The sequence below is a fragment of the Diuraphis noxia genome, unplaced genomic scaffold (assembly GCF_037042655.1).
Source record: "Diuraphis noxia isolate RWA-SAM2 unplaced genomic scaffold, SU_Dnox_SAM2 contig0001, whole genome shotgun sequence".
Classification (NCBI taxonomy): domain Eukaryota; kingdom Metazoa; phylum Arthropoda; class Insecta; order Hemiptera; family Aphididae; genus Diuraphis; species Diuraphis noxia.
In genome coordinates this window covers 14362082-14385414 of record NW_028301711.1, presented here as the reverse complement: position 1 = coordinate 14385414, position 23333 = coordinate 14362082, and the positions used below count along the sequence as shown (strand labels likewise).

The 23333-nt window shown below is 32.4% G+C and overlaps 1 protein-coding gene across 1 annotated transcript; it reads right to left on the bottom strand.

The window, feature by feature from the left end:
- Positions 1–19119: 19119 nt before the first annotated feature.
- On the bottom strand, positions 19120–19716 carry LOC149059867 (uncharacterized). The gene has a single exon (XM_089226650.1). It carries the CDS (start codon positions 19714–19716, stop codon positions 19120–19122), a length of 597 nt encoding a protein of 198 aa, XP_089082776.1.
- Positions 19717–23333: the final 3617 nt, after the last annotated feature.

Here is a 23333-nt window from a genome sequence, read left to right as displayed (position 1 = left end):
GATAAACCAAAATAAAATATTCAGACAACACCTGTGATAATAGAAGGATATAGAATGATGTTAAGTATTAATCAAGTGAGCCACCCGAATAAATAATATCAAACAAAAAAAAATAAATAAATAAGATAACAATGAATAGCAACACAAATAAAACAATATGATAAAAGGAAGTATTGACTCTAAATCCAACTAGCTAGATTCAAATAATAGAATAATAGTAAATTAAACAAATTGGTTAAGATCAATAGCAAAAGTACCACAAAACAATAGCATAAACCTGCTACCACTCAACAATGGCAAAATAAAGGCTGATAAAATAATAAACAACTAGAACAAATCAACCACTTAAATTAAATTTGAATAGTAAATACTAAACGGTAGTAAATAAACACTAAGAAACTATAACAACCTTAAGAGAAATTAAAGAAATAATAATAACAAATATATCAATCACAGAACTATGACTTGACTGAAATATTAACAAAAGGAACCAACCAAGAATCAAATATAAAAATTATTAAAGAACTATCAATAATAAAAAAAATATTACAACAACAATACTATTGTAAACACAACATCAAATATTAATAACTGATGAATAATATAACACCAAAAACAAATTAATAATATAACAACCAAGTTATAACACTTAAGATATACCCAAATAATTATAATATATAAAATAAGACACCCACTCAAGAACCTTAAAAATAATTGAACAATATTAAATAAGGGAGTGCCTAATGAACTATTTAATATTTTGTAAGACACGAGCTGTGCTCACAATTGATTTTATATATTAAAGTAACTATTAACTATTATAAGTGAATATTAAATATTAAAACCTAATAATAAATAATATAATTAGGTGTTAAATATTCAAACTGAATATTAAAATATATTAAATATTGGATATGAGAATCAATTATTGTAATCAACTATCACAATCAAATATCAAATATATTACAACTGAACAGATATAATAATTAGATATTAGATGTCAATCAAACATAAGCCTATGAATATCAAAATTCAATAAAATATTATACTATAGTCAACCACTAACTATTATAGTTGAGTACTAAATATTACCTATAATTAACTATTAATATATAAACATTAAATATTATGTGTAAAAACACCAAGATAATGTTATAATTGCTTATTAAACTAATAACACCTAACTGATGATATTAAAAAAAAAATTGGTAAATAAAGGAATTTAAAACTTGTATGATATTTATAAAATAAAGTACCTTAAATCCGAGGAAGTGCTGCACAATAAACTTCAAACCACGCTCTGCTACCAAATGTTCGCACTAGGAGCTCCTGTCTCTGCGGTTAGAACTCGCACACCCTGGACTAGATACAATGAGCTAATAAATATAATAAATGTACAAGATAATTATAACAACAATATACAAATGGTTTATTACACATGAATAACAATATTAATTTAACCGAGGTGATCAGTCCCAGTTAAAGAATACAAATTAATAATGACAACAAATATTCTGTCCCATACCAGAATATTGATTTATTTACATATGGCCAATTCCAAAGATAACGAACAATTGAACAGTACAATATATATATATATACAAGGGAGAAGATGTTGAACGTTGTCTTGAGTTGACCGGAACAAATATTATGTTTTCCACTGGATATGCAAACTGCAACCAATAATGAACAGTGAACTGCTGGAGCGAAGCGAGCTGCTGATGGTCAACAGACCGACCACTAAATATAATAATATTTAGTTATGAACTGGTAAAAGAACCACGAGGTTTAGATCCGAGCTGGACGGTGTGAATAGGATCCGCCTTCACGCTGCGAACTGCAGTATGCGCACGAGCGGACTAACACCGAACGTGCGTTATGGTCAACGAGACCGACAACACTTGAACTAGAACGAGTTCGCAAGTGGACCTAGCAATTTTGCACGGACCAAAAATGACTATTATATCAAAAATGTAATACAAAGGCAGTTGCGAACGGCAACGAGCATGGAGACTTGTGTGCTACAACAGTAAAGAACGACGACGCACACACACCCGGTCGAAAACACACACCGCGACCGTTGCGAGTTGCAGACCGGCGACCGGGGTGGAGAGGAGCGTCTCTCCGGCAGTGTTACCAACCTGGGGCAGAGGGACATAACAGCGTGAACAGGTTGACGAAGTCCGAACACTAATTGAATTATTATTATTAATTATAATATAGTTTTTTAAGAGATAGGCAATGGTGTTTTAAAAATATTTTGATAAATTTTAAATTATTTAACTTTTTTGTTTATTTTTTTTAGTGGTTTTACCATGTTTGAAAAATGCCTATTGCCTAGTAATTTAAAAAAATGTTCTTCATAATTTTGAAATGAAAAAATATACCTAAATTCACTACAATAGGGGACAGTTCTAAAAACTTAATTGTGGGGAGGGGGGGGGGCTAGATCCTAATTTTCACAAATGAATAATGATTATTCGGTGACGACAAAAACTATATCTCAATAATCAGTCATGTGGTCACTTACATTAGGAACCAGGAGTTAGAAATTGTATGTATATCATTGTTTTTTTGTATTTAAAAGTATAACGTTATTCTGTGTGGTACAAACTAAATAGGTACAGTTTTAAAAAGTACATTTATATATATTATATTTACATATACCAATTCGAGCCCTAAAGCCCCCCATATACCTACTACGATGAAACACGATGGTTTTCATCGTCACAGAAAACACGTCGGTTTTCATCGTTGAATGATTTTGCTCATACATTACGATAAAACACCTCAGTTTTCATCGTGCTGCATCGTCAGTTGTACACACTTCGTGTTGCAAAATCGAGTGATGCTTCAGTTTTAGTTAAGTTTATTTCAGCTGAGGTATAGTTAATTTTTTTTCGTATACCATGAATTCGACGCAATTGATAGCAGTGGCTGTGGCAAGTGTTATATTATCAAAGAAAAAGACTAGAAAACGTTCGGTATGGACTAAAGAGTGGTTGTTAAAAAGAAAAAAATTTTCTCATATGTATAACGTACATTTAATTATTTAAGAATGGATGAGCATACTTATTTTGAGTTATTGAACTTGGTAACTCCTTTGATAATGAAGAAAAACACGAAGTTAAGAGAAGCAATCTCTCCACATGAAAGACTCACGGTGACACTGAGATATTTGGCAACAGGAAGAAGTTATGAAGATCTAAAATTCACAGCAGCGATTTCGGCACAATCATTAGGACAAATAATTCCTGAAACATGTTCTGCTATTTATAAAGTTTTAAGAAAAAAATATTTAAAGGTATTTTTTTATTATTTCATTTGTATGTTTAATATTTTGTAGTATATTCTAATACATTTATAAATATTATTGTTTCAGTTTCCCAATAATGAAACTGAATGGAAAGCTATTGCTACTCAATTTGAACAAAGGTGGAATTTTCCAAATTGCTTGGGTAGTGTAGACGGCAAACATGTCCACATAATTTCACCTTCAAACTGTGGTTCCTACTTCTGGAATTACAAAGGAACTTATAGTCTTGTATTAATGGCAATCCGCTAACGCCAATAATGAATTTGTGATGATTGATTTTGGTGCAAATGGCAGATTATCTGACGGAGGAGTTATCGAAAATACTTTATTTCATCATAAACTTATCAACAATGAGCTGAAAATTCCTCAACCTTCAAGTCCGATCAATAGTAACAAGCTCCTACCCTACGTTTTTATTGGTGACGAAGCATTTTCTTTAAGAAATTATTTTTGAAGCCCTTTAGCCAAAAAGAACTCGATAAAGAAAAGATAATTTTTAATTATAGGTTATCTCGCGCACGTCGAGTTATTGAAAATACTTTTGGAATTTTGGCTTCAAAATTTAGAATTTTCAATCACCCCATAAATCTCAAGTTGAAGAATATTGAAAAAGTTGTTATGGCTTGTTGCGTACTCCATAACTTTTTGCGAAAAAAAAATAGGTGAACTCTAAGTATCTACGAACAACTACGAAGTAGAAAATACAGAATTTGATGTACCACCAGACACAATGGGTTGTCTAATAAGTTTGGAAAAAGGTCATAACAGAAATGCAACAGAGTCAGCAAAAGAAGTTCGAAATGCATACAAAGAATATTTCATCAGTGGAGGTGCTGTGGAGTGGCAAAATAATTTAATTTAGAAGTATTATTAGAAAATATAATAGGTAAATAATTTAAAAAACAAGTAAGACATTTTAAAATTAAATTAACTTTTTGAGTGTTGTATTTTTTGTACACTTGTATAAATTATAACAATATTGTAAGATACAAATATACAAAATATTAATAGTATTATAATATTATATTATTCAAGGTGTACATATGTATTATTTAGATCCTATCCAAAGTTTGAATAGTACTGTTCTGTTAGATTTGTTTGGCGTTGAGTCTATTGGTATTAATGTATGAAAAAGCTGAACATTTGTACGGTTATCTTGTAGATTGAAACGGGTGTGCTTTGTTATATTTCCCATCTGTGCCTCGAACAAAACATCATTAATAATTTTTTCAGTTACTAACATCGCTTCGTTCGGAAAATCTTCAATTTAAAAGCGATATTTTTACCGATTACCGGTCTTCTTTTTCAACGTCCAGTTGCTTGGATACTTTTTCCAAGACTTATTCAGCTTTATTACATTTTCGTTTAAAGTTTGGTCTATTTTTTATTGAAGTATTGGAATAAATAGATGATGCAGAAGTTATCGCTGACGGTGTACTTATCAATTCTTTATCAACTGATGCTTCACATACACTTTCCGTTTCAAGACTTCCTACTTGCGAATCCATCTAAAAAAATTAAGTATAAAATAAATAATTGAAATAGGTAACCATAATAAAATTTCATAAATAAGAAAAATTAATCCTAAACATATTTTATAATAGAATCAGTTGTTAAATAGAAAAAAAAGATTTTTTAATATATTACAATTTTTTTTACATGTACCAACTACCTACTTATTTAATATTTATTGTTATGACAAGGTAGGTACAATGTTTTTTTTAGTTTATTGAGTTCTAAATTGTAAATATTTTTAAATTTTATTATGAAAATTAAATCATGTAATTGTGTTTTATTTAATAGGTATTATTTGTTAACTATTAAATTTGAGAACATTATAAGACTTAAATGAGTGATAATAAAACTAAGACTGTTTTAATTACAACCAAATAAATATTTTAAACTTTGAAATGTATTTTATTATTTCTTCTTATTATAATCAAATACTTCAACTAAATTATTAGGTACCTACATTATAATAGGTACCTGCCTATTAAAGTTGTTTAGTATAATTATTATTGCTGCTAGATGTACCTACTAATTTTAGTTTTTTATAATTTGCATCTATTTGACACCTTACCACAATATAGTACTATATATTGTGATTAAATAAAATGTTTTGAATTTTAGAATGAGTTACCTAAGTGAAGTATATTATAGGTAGTTAAATAATAAATTATAAAATACCTTTACAACAAAATTAATATGTTCATTAGTTATTTTATTAAGAATTATAAATTAAATATATATATTTTTCTACAGTTAGATGTAGTTTAAACTTTGTTTGGTGGTTATATATGTGTTTTTTAATTATTATTAAACCTAGGTAGTAGCTAATATCTTTCTTTTATCTATCTATTTGCTTAATCATTGAAAATTTTAATAGAAGTTTCAACTATGTTTAAGTCTGAAATATCATGGAAACAAATATAAACTTTTCTAAAGGGTGCCAATAACTGCACAATTTACCCTATTATATTATATATTAGATACCTTTTATACTTTTATAAAAGTAGGCAATCTAAAATAAAGTTTCAAGTTCATATTACTATGTTTGTATATTTCATACCTATTGTAAAATATTGTTTATACATTATATTAAATTAATACTTAAACAATAGCAAATTAATATTATACTTACAGTATCATCTGTGAAGTTTATACTGAATATACCATCTCGTGGTGTTTCTTGGTCCTTTAGAAACATCAGATTTTTGAAGTACCACAAATGTGGGATATACACGTCTTCTTCTCCTGCACCTGACCTCTGTGAATCTTTAATTTTCTTCAATTCTTTGCGGAAACAACCTCGCATTGAATCAATTTTATTCTTAACCATTTGAATAGTAGCATCTGCTTCCACTTCTCTCATTTTATCAAGTAAATGTTTGTATGCCTTATTTTTTTGATTTCTGTCTCGATATTCCTCGGACTTTATGCGCCACAAGCAAGGAAATTATAGCTATAAATTTAGGGGATGCATTTTTTGAATGATATAGGGGATGATTATCCAGAAAATGTAGGGGATGATAATCCGAAAATGCCCAATTAACACAGGGGTGTTAATAAGATAATAATAGAATATTCATTAAGATATATGTAAAGTGTAATGAATATTCTTCATTCGCATAAAGATCTTCTATTAATATGCATACAATGTGAAAAAATTGCAAAATGAGTCACCTATAGTCTATGAATATCTAGTCCAATCGGATCAACTATAAATAATCTTATAGGAATATTCATATAATAATTTAAATTATGCATACAATATTCAATGGGCATTTGAAATTAAATAATATATGAATAACTCATAATTGTTCCAATAAATTATTACTAAAATACTATTTAATGATGAATTTCATATTCTATTTATTATAAAACATATATCCATTGGTTGTGAATATATTAATTTATTTCAGATTACAGATATATCTGTATAATATATTTTATATTATTTATTTAAAAAACTTTTATTACATGGATTATTTATTTTTAATTCTCGCATTTAAATGCAATATTTAAATCTGTCAAACTAAAAAATAAAAACCAAAATAAACTTTGCAGAAACATACTCATAAATTATTTAAATTATTATAACAAAATAATAATAATTAATAATTATAATGATACAATATAGTTTCAGCATATTTTATAATAATGAATTAAAATAGGTACAATATAGTGTTTTAAATATACAATTCTTATTTTTCTAATCTTAAAGTTGTTTTAACTAGATGCATCATTATTTGGTTTAAATCTTTCACCAGCCTTAGTGAGCCAAACACTTGTTACTAGTTCAATATATTTCACTGATGCATTTGTACATATTGATTGGATTGCTTCTAAAACAAACATTAACAAATTAATCAAGTTTTTTCTTAAGAGAACACTACACAGATATCTGCTGTCTCTGTTTGACAAATGCGTAAAATATTAAAATTTAAGCTCAGCAGATCACGTTTAAAAATTAAAATGAATTAACTGCTTATAAAATTGAAATGTAAAATAATTATCTAGGGCATCTTATAGGCTTTTTATTATATTTTAATTTTAAAGCTAGAGTTATGATTATTTTAAAATTGTAAATTGTTTGAATATCTTAAAATACTCTTAGGTAGGTAGTTTCTTTTATGGTTACGCACTTGTAAGACAAAAACAACAAATGCCAGTGTAGCGTCATCTTAACAAATAATATTGTGGAACATCTAAATAATATCATACTTACTAATTAGTAATGATGAAAGGGTAGTACTTTTAAATGATTTTTTTATTTCCTTTGTGCCCGGTGTAACTAAATAGTTTGGCAAATTCGTCCTTTATTTTAATTTTCTTAGAACTCGTCTCACTCTCTCTTAGAAACTAGATCCACCAATCATACTTAACATTATAATCTAGAAAACAATTTCATTCACAGTATTACTCAAATACTTATTATTATTGAAGTCAAGATTATAATATTTTTATGAATAACTTACAGTTTCATTATTGAAAAAAGAATTTTCAGCTAAAGCTTCAGTAAGAGAAGTCAAAGTGTCTTCATTAGATACTGGTAACTTGAATGAATAAAGTTTTGTACATCTGTAGAAATCACATGTTCATTAGTAAAGCGCGGATTTTTATGCACTTATAAGTATCGAAATATGCCATATAATATGTAATAAAAATCATGAAAATATGCAAAAAATATGCAGTTAAAATCATGAAAATATGCAGTCAAAATCATGAAAATATTTTAAAAAATATGGAAACATTTTTATTTATTTAAAATTTACAGTAAAACTTATAATAATTAATTATTTAAATACTTAATAAAAAAAAATTTAGGGAATTTTCTGAAAATCTTAATTTATTTTTAAAATTTTATTTATTAATAAAATGAATAATTATATGCATTTCAAGTTTTTTTTCTGTGAAGCTGTGTCGTTTATCGGCTAACATATTTTTAAAGACTGAGAACGAACGTTTGACGTCAACCGAAGTTATTGGGGCATATTTGAAGCAACTTAGTATTGTCGGATCTTGATAAAGATCTTCGAGCTGATCGTTTTCGCCTAATAACACTGAATTAATTTTTCGTAGAATCTTCAGACCTTCATTTTTGTTGGAAAGCTCGTTTAATTTTGTAGTAAGTGTTGCACCTTTCGATCCAGGAATAAAATGAATTTTTAATCGTAATCGATTATTTATCTTATAAAGGTTTAAATAAATATATATATATACATTATTATTTAGTGACTATGAAATTTAGTTTTAATTTTTCTACTTGACAAAATATTATTTTATACATTTTTTAAATTTTGCCAAAATATGCAAAAATATGCAATAACCTTGTGAGATTACGGAGCTTTTTAGGGCTCCGTAAACCACCCACGAGCAAAGGGGAACACTTTCCTCGTGACCTGTGAGCCGCACCGCGTGAGACCCGAGGGTCAAGTCGGTGGAACTCGCAGGCTTTGATACACGCAGTGGCGAATGAACGCCAAAGATTTATTTAGAAGGGGGAAAACAAACAAAAAATTTTATATTAATAAAATAATAGGCGTAAAGTCTTAGGATAACTATGGGGATATATTTTACATGGTTGTAATAAATAATATATAATATAATGCACATGGCAAAATGCACAAAATACAGGGAAAAGTATATAATATAATGCACATGGCAAAATGCACAAATTACAGGGAAAAGAATATAATATAATGCACATGGCAAAATGCACAAATTACAGGGAAAAGTATATAATATAATGCTACGGCTCCGACAAGCGGTTACCGGCACGGAATAATCATCATACGTCGGTATGACACATTATACTATTACATGTGTTAAAGGAAAATACCCACGGCTCCGCATGACGGTTACCGGGGCACCTATGAGGAAAAATGGAGCATAAATAGAAATACGTTGTAGTGATACATAATCAAAATGAAAAAAGAAAAGAAAAAGTTGTGATACATAATCAAAATGAAAAGGGGGGAATATTGGGGGAAATAGTTTTGTACATTACACAAATGATGATGACTTGAGTTGTGGCTGGATGACGAAAGTGTGGATGACCGACGGCTGGGATAGGCTGGCCAGTTGGCCGTCGACCCCCAAGACACGTGGTCGACATGGCCCATCGGCGTCGGTCATTGGGAAAACGGAGGCTTCGCCCGACATCGGGCCCGACGTTGTCGCTTAGCCCATCATTTCGTACATTACGAGTATGGATGACAATACAAAAAACTATAAGTTGACTATTGACCACGAGGATGATCGGACCGCAGAATGAGTGGGCCGGTGGTGTTCGTTACGTCTTGACGGGAATACGTTGGTTTAAAAAGTGAAGATGGCTGGCGAACGGTGTCCGGTCGCTGGCCGTTGTTGTCGCAATTGATGTCGTAGTAGGGAAGGTCAGGGTAGGCGTATTGCGGGTTTTTACAATAATATGGGTAATTAAAATAATTGCACTGCGGCGATCGCACCGACGGACGTGACAGAGGCGCCGACGGCAGCCGATGAAGACATGTTACGGTGACGACGGTGAACACTGTTGCAGGCGGGGAGGTCGGGGATCAGTTATTGCATAACATAGTGGTAATCGCGGGCGCGCTATTATATTAATGGGATGGTCACTGGCCGACAGGTATGCTGATCTCCTAGGTATTGGGTATACCCAGTGGTTTAATAATAATAATAATAAGGCCTGAAATTCTGTGACGTTACATAACCCCCCCAACAAGTTGTTGAAGTTGTTACATGAGTAAGGAAAACCACTTGTTGTAGATGAAAGGCACTGAATTTTTTAGGGGATCATAGACATATAATGAACAAAGGAGTATAGCATAATAATTTTAATGGGGAAACAATATAATAACTGGTTGGGGTTCAAGAATAAATAATTGTTTAGGGTATTAACATCACACTAATAATAATAAATTTACCGCACGTTAGTGCGAAGGCACTTGATAATAATATAGAAAAACCAGCACAATATAATAAAAAATGCAAAATGATCAATGTCATAATACTAAAAAAAAAAATGATATAATATAATAAAAATCCTACACATCAGTGTACGGGGCACGTTATAATAATAAAAAACCTACAACTTTTAATAATGGAAAATTGGAAAACCTACAACTTTTACTATCCTGACTAGTCCGGGGAGTGATGATGATACCACAGAACCAAATAAATATCCTAACGGGGAAACCTAACGGGGGAAACCTAACAGGGAAACCTAACAGGGAAACCTAACAGGGAAACCTAACAGGGAAATAGGGACTCTAGATCTGTCTATGCCTTTACTGGGGTCATGACAGAAATAGGTACGACCACACTATGGGGTCGTAGTGTAGAAGGGGCAAGACAAAAAAAATAAAAATAAAACTATTGTGTACAGGCAAGGTATCAGTGACCTTACACTGCGTAAAATACTTTGGACAGTTTTTTGACACGCATGACAAGTCATGGTGGGACCTACCGGGGAATTAGGGGGGCTAACAAGAAAGTTCCTGCATGTTGTAGTGAAAGGGCGGTCAAGAGCGGAGTCTGGTGGCCCCTTTACTCCCAGAGGGAGTCGTCCCTCCAGATCATAGATATACACGACACAGTGAACCGCAGAGTGATCGACCCGGTCGCGCCTACACAAACACCTCCAGGGAAGCCAGCTTTTACACCAACCGCCCCGGACATGGGTAGACGCGAACCGCTGAGACCCGAAGGCTGCCGCACCTGATCGGTCCAAGGTCGTGTCCTCCCTGGTTCAGGATGTCACTACAACACCGGTTTTTTTACGAGAAGAGTGTCGCAGACTCTTTGCCGTGCAGAGAGTCCCTCTCTGCCAGACGGGGGTCCTACCGAGCTGGGGTGAAGGGGGGCCAACGAATTTAAAGAAAGTACTAGAAACAGAAAATAGGCGGAGTAAAAGGGGACGAGGGGGGGACAACGCGGAAAGTTACGAATTAAATGACCCGGGATTGATTGTCGTCACAACCATTTGTGCAAACACCTTAGTATTGATTGGCGCTAGCGTACGAGGATGTCCCCGTGTTCGGCAGAGCACATCCCATACAACCAGAACTGTTTCACGCTATCGCGATGAAGCGCGGCTTGTACACAGTGGTGGTTTCGGATCAGGCGGAACACACCACGTGTTTGCTACCCATCAGATTGGGTCGGTGGTTGATACCCAGAGCCCAATTTAGGAATTTTGGGGCCCGGGTCAAATTTTTTAATGGGGCCCCAAAATTAATTATTATCTTAATTTTAAATAATCAACTTAAATTATAAATGTAGTCTTTATGCTATATAGATTTGTTATATTCAATTTATTTAAGATTATAAATCAATTATACCATAATAATAATATATTCCTAATTTTAAAACTGAAGATCGACATATATTTATTTATTTGCATTTTTTTATACTAGAACATAAAGTTCATACAATATAATGTATCGTGTATACTACACTTTTATCGCGATCGACCAACAGTCCAATAAAGATCGACTGATTGGTGACACTTCTTAATTCCTGATTTTGATTTGTAAAAGTTTTTTAACAATTTAGAAAAAAAGTTGACATTTGGTTTTGGTTATTTTCGATTGAATATTTGTAAAAAATTTGGAACGGTCGCGACGTTTAGACGCTGTTTGTAAAACCGTTTTGACGCAGCGTTTGAATGCCGCGTCTAGTGTCGACTAACCGCAAGGTCCGGACTCTGTAAGGAAAACGTACCTTAATTACTTAATAAATATTAATAAAAATGAAACGATGAAATTAAAAATATGAATATAAATAAAGAAATTTAATAAAGTGCTTTTGACCAACTTTATCTTAAAACTTATTAGCTTATGTTATCAATTAGAAAATAATTTATTATAAATTCCATTACGATACCTACGTGACTAACGAAACTACGTAACCAATAATACCATACAATTATTTCAAAATGCCACTTTAATAATTAAATATCAACAGAGGCTCGGGGCCCCAAATAATATCGGGGCCCGGGGCTGCAGCCCCCCTAGCCCCCCCCCCTAAGTTGGGCTCTGTTGATACCGTTTTAAATGAACGATATTATGAGTGCCTTGTGGCGTATGATCCTCGGGATGAACTAATTCATAAGCATTGACAGACTTAACATTGATTATTTTGTAGGGACCATCATAGAGTAAAAAGAACTTTGATATTTTTTTGTCGACCTGATTACTGAGTTTATGTGTTTTGACGAGGACTAGATCATTTACTTTAAAGGAGGGAGTACCTAATTTTTTCTCATGGCGTTTTTTACGGGCTTCTGATTTTGATATTTGGACTTCATTAGCTAATATTAATTTTCTGTTGTAATCGGGGAGTATGTCTTCTGAAGGGAACTGTATGAATTTTGTGAGAGGATTATATTGAGACTGCTTGAGAAATAGTTCTGAGGGGGTATAATGGGTCGACTCGTGGCGTACGTTATTGAGTGTCCACTCAATATAGGGAACATATTGAGGCCAGTTTGAATGCTTGGTATGGCAGTATGTCCGAAACATTCTACCTAGTTCCCTCATTACTCTTTCGGCAGGATTTGACTGGGGATGATAGATACTGGTGTGGGTTACCTGGATTTTATATTTTTTTAACGAAGTTTGCCAGTATTTACTAATGAATTGCCTACCATGGTCTGAAACGATATTAAGAGGAACTCCAAAAGTGGGGAAATAGTCGGTTGTTAGTTTTTTTATACAAATTTTTGAATTGGCTTTACGGAGGGGGTATAATTTAATAAAACGTGTGAAATTATTAACAATAACAAATATAAATGCAAATTGGAACATTCCAGTGGGGAGTGGACCATAAAAATCAACCAGCAACTTATCAAGGGGCTTTGAGGACAGTATTGATTGCATGGGGCCGGTAACGTGGATAGTCTTTGGTTTACACTTTTGACATATCTTGCACTCCTGCACAATGCGACGGATAGTTTTATTGAATGAAGGAAAATGACAGATATTTTTTAAGGTGTGGGCAGTTTTCAGAGGACCAACATGTGCATAATATTTATGAAACAATAAAACAACTTGTTCCAACAAGTGGTTTGGGATAAATAGTGACCAGTGGGGTTCGTGTTGAGAACGTCGGGTAAAGAGAATATCATTTTTTAAAATATAAAAGCTGTGCCAGGGAAGTTGATTTTAACTTTTAAGTTGGGAGATAATTAATTTTATTTTGGGATCTTTTTGTTGTTCGGATGCAATATTATTTAAAAGGGAAACAATGTCAGGGGGAATAGGTGGTGGGAGTGTATAATGTAAGATGGCAGGGGAAGCTTTAGGGGGTTGGTCATCACGACCGAGGGGATGTCGAGAGAGAGTATCAATCGGATTGTCTTTACCGGGGCAGTGAATAATTGTAAGGTTGAACTCTTGTAGCGCAAGAGTCCAGCGGGTGAGACGGGTACTTTTTAATCTACAGGAAAATAAAAATGTTAGGGATTTTTGATCGGTATAGAGATGAACAGGATGATCTAGTATATATATTTTAAATTTTTGACAGGCAAAGAGTATACCGAGTAGTTCGAGTAGTTCGAGCTCCGACACCGTGTAGTTTCTTTCGGCCCCACAAAGTGATCGGCTGGCAAAAGATAGGGTGTTACGTTGCCCTTCACTGTCAAGTTGAAATAATTCAGCCCCGAGGCCTATATAGGATGCATCAGTTTAGATACAAAAAGGGATGTTAAAATTTGGATGCGTTAGGGAAATTTGATTTGCGAAGGCAGTTTTAATTTTAATGAAGTCGAGTCGATTTTGTCCTGTGAAAACCCAGGGAGTATCTTTGCATATAAGGTGAGAAAGAGGATATAGTTGAGAGGAGTGGTTTTGGGAGAATTTGCGGTAGAAATTGCAGAAGCCGAAGAATGATTGTAAATCTTTTTTATTACGAGGGTCGGGAAAATTTTGAATGGCTTTAACTTTGTCAGGGTCCATAATCATACCAGAAGGTGATATGAAATGGCCCAAGAATTTAATCTGTTGTTTATTGAAATGACATTTTTTAAATTTTAAGGTGAGACCAGCTTGAGAAATTTTATTAAAGATCCATTTTAAAGTAGTGATATGATCATTGAAAGAAGAAGAAGAGATGAGAATGTCATCAACATAAGTGTGGATGTCATTGGGAGAGGGACAAGGAACCGAATAATCATTTAAAGCGACCTCTAGGCCTTTGCCAAATGCAGCATTAGAAATATTTAGGCCAAAAGGGACAACACAAAACTGATACGAGCGACCATCATACAAAAAACTAGTATACTTACGAACGGAGGGGTCTAAGGGAATTTGCCAGTAGCCGGAAGAAAAAAAAGATTTGTTATTGAACTTGGCAAGGATGTCATCAACAGGGGGAGATGCATCGCGAGTAGGGAGTATGATGGTGTTTAGTTTACGGGCGTCTAAACACAAACGAATAGACCCGTCAGACTTCACTACAGTAACTAATGGATTATTGTATGGTGAGCTAGACCGTTCAATCACCCCCCATTCAATCATTTTATTTATTTCTTGTTGAACTGCAGGACGCCGGGAGAAAGGAACTGGGTATGGTTTTATTTTATAAGGTTCATGAGGTTTAACATTAAATTTATAGGAAAAGAATTTATGGAGGCCAGGTTTGTCTTGAAAAATGTCTTGGAAATTTTGTAAGAGAGAGGTCATTAGATTTTGTTGAGAGGTGTTAAGGGGAGTGCCATTAAGAGCGATATTCTTTTCAGTTTTAAAAGGGAGAGATTGATATTCAGAGTCTATTAGAGGTTCATACATTGACGGGGAGATTTCTGAGATATTGATACTTTTTAATGAATTAACTAAGCTGTTTGGGTCATGATCTGCGGTTAATTTGAAAGATATAGAATGTTGAATTTTAGGTATAGAGATTTCCTTCTTATTTTAATCAATAATTACACCGTTTTCAATTAGCCAATCAGTGCCTAGTATTAAGGGAGTGGAGAGTTGGGGAACAATTAAAAATATACCAAAAGTTTCATAGCCGTTAATAAAAAAATTTAAATAAATTTGTGAATTAATTTTGACAGATTTGTTATGCAAGGCGGTTGTTAGCAAAATACCAGTTAGAGGGAAGAGGGGAATTTTATGTTTTGAAGGGTCATTTTTTAAGGTTTTGAACAGGTTTTCAGAGATAGCAGAGACAGAGGCACCTGAATCCAGCAGGGCACTGTAGTAAGTATTAAAAAGTGTGATAGAGATCTCAGGTCGGTAATTCGGAGGAGGTACAATTTCTTGAGAAAGATCTAAAGGGTGAGAGAGTATTGATATTAGAGGACTATTTGATGGGGACACAGTACACGTCCTCGCGGGTCTGGTCGAAACTAGTTTTCCGGAGGAGGTACATTGTGGTTAGATGGTGACGATTGAACATTATTATATTGGGGTCGATTATAGTTGTTTTGTTGACGGGAAGGGTATCTGTTTTGAGAGTTTTGTCCAGAAGGGTTGTTATAAGAATTTTGTTGACGAGAATTAGAAGGGTTGTTATAAGAATTTTGCTGACGAGAATTAGAAAGGGTATTATTATTGTTGTTACTATTATTTGAGGGAGCATTATTATTGTTTGAGGGTGCATGAGCACACTGTAGATATGTTAACTGTTGTATAAGATCGTTAGTGGTGGTTATACGGAGACCTCTTAAAGCCAGGGCTATATTATAAGAAAAATGAGACGTGATCTGATCAACCATTTCTGTTTGGTCAATTGGAGGTTGAAGATGGCGGGCACGATTTATCCAATCCATAGCATGTTCGGTCATTGTGGAATAGTCACGGTGGAAATGTGGACGGTACAACTCATTCCGTATTGAGCGTTGGAGGCTATTGGACCAAAAGTATTGGCGGAACAGAGGCACAAAATCTTTGTAATTTGAAGGAGGGGGAAGGAGAGTATCATACCAAAGTCAAGCTTTATGTATGAAGTTGTCACTAACAAAATGGATTTTACGTTGATCTGAAACTTGAATTATTGAAAAATACTGGTCAACCTTTTCCAGGAAATCAGCTGGGTGTGTGGGTGTTAACATACCATCATACTGGGGAATTCGACTCTGATCCAGAGCTATATCGGATGTATTACTAGAGAGAGTGCGAGACAGATTTATTGTTTTATGCGGTTCATTTAATGGGAGTTTGGGCTGAGAAGGAATCGGTACTGCTGTTGAAGTGAGAATATTGTTAAAAGAGGTTTGGGAAGGTTGAGAGTGTCTTGATTGTTGAAATATTTGTGAAGGAGGGGAAATGAAAGTAGAGTCATGTAGTTTATTTTCCAGGGCAGCTAACCGAGAGGATTGACCTTCTACACAACATATACGATCAGTAAGGGTTTGAATACTAGAATTGATGCTACGCTGAACACTATTAATATGGTTGATGCTTTCATTTAGAGTGACTGCTAGAGAGGTGTTGTTGGCACTTTGTAGTTCGGTAAGACTGTTCTGGACAATAAGAAAATCAGAATGGAAATTAGTTTGAATTTGGGTCAGTTTAGAGGTGTGGTCTGTATCAATCTCATCTACCCTATTGCATAATTCATCAAATTTGTTGTCAAGCTCTGTAAACTTGCGGGCAAAATTATCCAGCTGTTGGTGGAAAGACACATTCATGTCGTCAATTAGTTTTTTGAGAGAGGTGAGAGAGAGAGGGGGGGAATCGCTAAGGAGAGAGAGATTGGTATCATCATTTTCAGCCATGGTTAGATCAAAATCTGTTGAGGGAAGTATTGGAGACTGATAAGTATTTGAGGGATTATACCTATCCGGTTGGCGGGTAATGCGTTTACCAGCACCGTGCATTCGAATAGAAAATAGAATCGATTGACAAAAATTATATAATACAATTTAAAAGCAGGATATTAATGTAAAGATAATATTTCAAAAGCTAGTAGTAGTTACAGTGTGATAGGGGAAACACTAAAAATGTTAGGCCTGTGACAGTTATTGGGGACAATATTTTAATTCTCAGAAAAGAGATAGAACAAGAAAAGATTATAATTTATAATGTTAATTAGGAAACATCAGAGCATAGATCTGACCTAAATGAAAATAATACTTAAGTCGCACTCGAATAAAAAAATTTAATTGAATTGAATAATAATAAATGGAGCGATGAAATATAAGATTCAATTTACTAGTTTACTACCACATACAATGTGTATAATGAAGATATGAAAGTTAATAATATTAGAATAAGTGTAGAGACACTGTACTGGGTAATGGGGAAATTTAATCTAACAAATAACAATAATATACCAGGTAATGTAGCAGGTTTTAACTAAAATCACAAAGGATAACTTAATTTAATTTATAATATACTAATAGTGTAGTGATTAAATAGAATAACTGAAACGTAGTTAATGAACAAATTATAGGTTAAATTATATGCACTGCGCACACAAGAAATATTAATGTAATAACGATATACTAATAAAATAATATAAATTGTTATCCTATAAGAGGGATAATTTAGTGGACAATAACTGTAATTTAACAAAATACTATTTAACTATACGGGGTATACTAAAGGAAATATAATATTTGAATATAAAGGTTAACTAAATGTCCTAAGACAGATAATAATAGTAAAGTTAAGTTAGTTTAACAGTCTTGAAACAAGATCACAAAAATAAGTTTAATTAATAATTTGTAATATAACAATGTAATGGGGCCCTAGTCGGGACAAAGCTACCGGGCTAACCAACTTCTTATACAGAAACTCAGTCATCATTGAGGATATAACAATTTAAAAATAATAAGGGGAATAGTTGGGAGAACATACTTATGTTAGATAAAAGGGAATATATTGTTTATTAACCTGGTATACAGACTAATCGGGCGCATGTAAACTCCACCGATTGCGACCTTTTTAGACCTTTTTTCATGTAAACTCCACCGGTACGTTTTTTTTACCTGAAAAAAAAATGTAAACTCCACCGGTACATTTTTTTTACCTGAAAAAAAAAATGTAAACTCCACTGGTATGTTTTTTTTTTAAAATTGTAATACAAATCCAATCTGATTAACTAAGATTACATAATTTATGTGGGTGCAGTTTTATTATAATACCTATATTTATTGTATTTAAATACAATGATTTAAAAAAAACATCATATAAAAATCAAATAGAAAAAAATAGAAAAATCTATAATTATTAATAATAATTAAGAATAATTTATAAAAAAAATCATATAAAAATCAAATAGCAATAATAGAAAATTGAAAAATATACAATTATTAATTAACAATAATTTTAAAAAAAAATCATATAAAAATCAAATAGAAAAAAATAGAAAAATCTATAATTATTAACAATACGTATTAACATTACAGATTTATTATTTGTATATATTATATTTAGATACTTATATCTTTTTTTACACAATATTAAAATAAATGATATAATAATAATTAATAGTGATCACTAGTTCGTAGTTAAAATAATGTTAATTAAAATAAATGAATAAAAAAATAATTACTTAAAGAAAATTTAGGTTTTAAAAAAATTTGTTTGGTTTTAAAATTTGGTTTGATAATGTTTAGATGCAGCTTTGACGAATTGCATAATGGTAATATTGTTTGCCTTAAATGACGAAATGATGGTGTTTAAATATTTTTGGCGTGTCTTTGATTGTGAATTTCTAAGGTTATTTGGTTCATTAATACTGTTTAATTTAATGTAAGTGAATGATTGAATATCTAGTAGAGCTTTTGTAAAGTGATGTATATTTGGATGTGTGTTAGCAAAGGACTGAGCTAAATGTGAGTGAAACTACTCGCATGCATTCGTAGTTAAATTCAATTCAGCACTACATTGAGCCCAAATATTTGGTGGAAATAATGCTTCTTCTGTAATGTAGGTGTCCAAAATATAATCTGCAAATTGTGTTAATTTGGAGCTTTCGGGCTTTATAGACATTAATTCTATTGCAAAAAAATTAGAAACATCTTCAGAGTCTAAAAATACTAATCCAAAGCAAATTCTAAGCCAATCACCTACTTCGGTTTTTTTTTTATAATCTTCAGTTAAACCAAATCTTTGGATTGCTCTCCACCAACTTTGTGTAACATGAAACCTACAACCCATCAATTTCGCATTTGGCCAAATTAAATCGCATGCGTTGTGTATTGCTTTTTCAAAATCAATAATGATTTGTTTTGGTTCAAAAACAAATCCATAAGATGAACATATTTCGTTAATAATTTTAAAGCATTCAGAATAAGTGGACACGTGTTTATCTTTTAATACACAAAAACACAAAGGAACGTAATGGCCATTTAGGTATCCATGTATAGTAAACAACTGCAAAAAATGCTTTACGCAATATGTAAATGTTCCATCCATGTAAACAATTTCTGTTTTACACATAGCCTCAAAGTTTATTTTACTACAGAATATAATAATACCATTTTCTTTACTATTGTATTGAAGAAAATTTTCATTTCTACTCGTCATACATTGGGTTTCATTTAAAAAAATATGGACGTCAAATTAATTTTTAGGTATTTTTGGTATTGTCTTTCTCCTAGCATTGTATAAATTTCTTTTTGCATAGTTTACATCTCTAACCTGTATTGTACTGTTATTTCTATCCAATGAATTTTCGTCTAATGCGTGTTTGATAATTTTCCTTGGTGCTTCACAATTATTTTCTACAGCCTTTCGTTTTGCTCCAGTACTAAGCACTTGTCGTTGAAGGCTATTTTCGGTTGACGCATCATGAGTATGTTCTGTTCGTTGAAATGTAATTAAACGATTTTTTCCAGAATTAATTGTTTTTAAAACCGCGGAACACTTTTTATTTTGACACCGCCACTTTTCTTCACCGGACTCTAAAATTGTTTGTTTGTAATATTTAAAATTATTCAAACAAAGCAACATATTTCCACGTTCACTGGTTAATTCACTTAATGTGTTCATTTTGAAATCAACGGACGCACTAAAATGTGTCTCCGACAATATTTTATCGAATGCATTCGTTTCGCGATATCGCGATATGATTTTATCGGCGGTCGTTAAGATGAAGTTTAAGATAAGTCAGTCGAAAGTTGATGTGTATACACTATAAATATAGTTTTAATCTGATGATTTTACCATCGGTGGAGTTTACGTGTTTTCAGGTCAAAAATACGTATCGGTGGAGTTTACATTTTTTTTTCAGGTAAAAATAATGTATCGGTGGAATTTACATGTTATAAATCCAACCCAAAAATCGACTACCTGTAAATCGGTGGAGTTTACAATCGACCGACTAATCATAGTAATATTTTAATTGAAGTTAGGGAGAGCATTATAATAATATAAACCTGGGCGTTAAGGGGACATAATATTAAATATTTACTAATGGTAAGGTATATGGAAAAACAAAATTTTTAATTATTGTTGTATAGTGAACATTGTCATCTTTATCGAGAAATAGAATAATAATTTAATTTTTTTTTTCTTTTTTAAATAATTCAATAATATGATAATGATTTATTTGTGCCAGATACAAATCTTGGACACATGATATATTAATGTTGTTAATAATAATTTGTTTTAACCACCAAGATAAACATGTGTTCTGAAGGAACAGAATATAATAATAAAGTTAACTTTTGTCATGAGACAGAAAGAATATAGTAATCCGCAGATTTACAATATAATATAATATAATAATAAAATTTACTTTTGTCATGAGACATAAGAAATGTAATAACCCGCAGACTGAATACATAATATAATAATTGACCATGTGGTCCTGGGAAAAAATGTAAGTTATCGCAGCCCTATAATATAAAAAGTTCCTAACTATGTTATGCAGGGGAGGAATACGGGTCTAGGGAACATATTAAGGGGGGTCATACAAGGGGAAAACTATTATAATCATACCAAAAGGGAAAGAGACGGGTCACTAGCAGTGTTCGGTCGTCTTATCGCCGCAGCTGTCAGCACATACCGCCACCGTCAAAGCGCCGCAGCCGCTTCCAATCCGGTACACACACCAGCAGTAATATAGCATTTGTAACCGCAATGACAGTTCTATTGGTATTTAAATAAAAAATAAACTGTGGAATCTGAACCTTAAAAATGTAAATATATACTTATTTATCGAGTTATTACTTTCATCATCAACACATTGAAGTTCATTAGATACATTATTGAAATCAATCTGTCTTAGCTCATTATCTGATTCTTCTACTGAATTTCTTCTGGTTTGTTCAGACATTTTCCCTGTAAATCATGAATACATTTTAGAAATAAATTGATATATTTTACATACCTAATAAAATATATTACCTGTAAACACTGGAAATTGGTGATGGTAATTCAACATCAGAGGGTTCTTCATCACTACTTGAGCTTTTGTAATTCAATAGTTTATTCTGTTTTTTACGTTTTGTTAGTGCATTTTTAATAACAAAAGCATCACTTTCAGATGAACTTAGTGCAAGCGTTGTGTTAGCAAAATTTGATGCATCATCATAAGTAAGAAACATATGTTTACATATTACTCTTATAAGATAGGTTTTCCACCCCATAGCTGATTATGGTGTCAATCTATTTTCGATTGCTGCTTGCAATTTAATGGATCCAATTTTTGTTGGCCAATGACATTTTTCAAAGTTTACTATTTAATTACTCGGGATGATTTCGTTAACATTCTTTTCATTTCTGAACTTGATTACATACCATCCAGTCATTATCTATGTTATAAAGTAAAACATCATAAAAATAATATTATAATATTTATAATATTTATAATACATAACATAGGTATCTATATTAATGTATATAGATAGGTACTACATTTGGAGCTGTGCTGTTGCTATATATCACTGTTATTTTTTAATTTATATACATAGGTAAATTATATACAATACATAAATATTATGATTTTTTTATCTTTATGATACATATAAATATTTTTAATCAGTATGCAGTAATGGCATCACTACAAACCCTTTTTTATATGGTAGTCGAATTAATTTTTGATGAATATTAAATATCGACCAATATGAAATATATTACTTAAATTACCAATAATACCGTATCCATAACCATGGATGAGCGAACATGAATTGTGCCTCGCGATGGAGGAAACCGAGGCAGTGAAGTTCACCAATAAGAAAGTAAACAACACGATGTATATAAACTGTGGAGGGTATAATATACCATCGACCACAAGCTTACGATACCTGGCGGCGCAACTCGACTCTAAGCTGAAGTTCAAAGACCATGCTATCCTGGCCACGGAAAGATCCGCTAAAGTCACCAAGCAGCTGAGTAAGATAGATATCGGAGGAGCGAGTGAGCCAAAAGGGAAACTGTTAGCCAGTGTTGTGGAATCGATCCTGCTCTACGCTGCACCGTTTTGGATCGAGTCAGCTTCAACGAAAGCAATAGAGAAACTAGAGGCGGTCCACAGGAGATCATTACTTCGAGTAATATGCGTATTGTCGTCGTACACAGCATTGGCGGTTATAGCCTACACTTCTCCTATTCACCTACTAGCAGTGGAACGACGGACCATACGTGGAGGGTCAACGAAAGAAAATGCTTGCTCAGCCACGCTTGCAAAATGATAAAGCAAATTTATATGAGATTCTGAGTGGAGCGATGAAAGTATTGATTTTACAATGGTGTATGTTTTTTTTTTGTGTGTCTGTGTACATGGATAAGTTGTCTAAATAATGCTTTGATTTTCAATTTCATTTCCGGTTGGAAAGTGAATCTAGTTGGTGCATAGGGGAGGTCATTTTTTGAAATTCCCAATAGTTTTCAAAAGCACCGGGAAAATTAAAAAAAATTTAAGGAAAAACGGGAATTTTTACGAAAAATTGATTTTTGAAAAAATTGATTTCAGATATTGGTGTAACTCTAGAACTAATTCCCGTAAAAGCTAGAAATTTTCACTGAATGTTTAAACTGGAATTTTCTAAACATGATACAATTTTAAAAATATTTCAACAATTTTATGTTATTTACAGACATATAAAAATTTC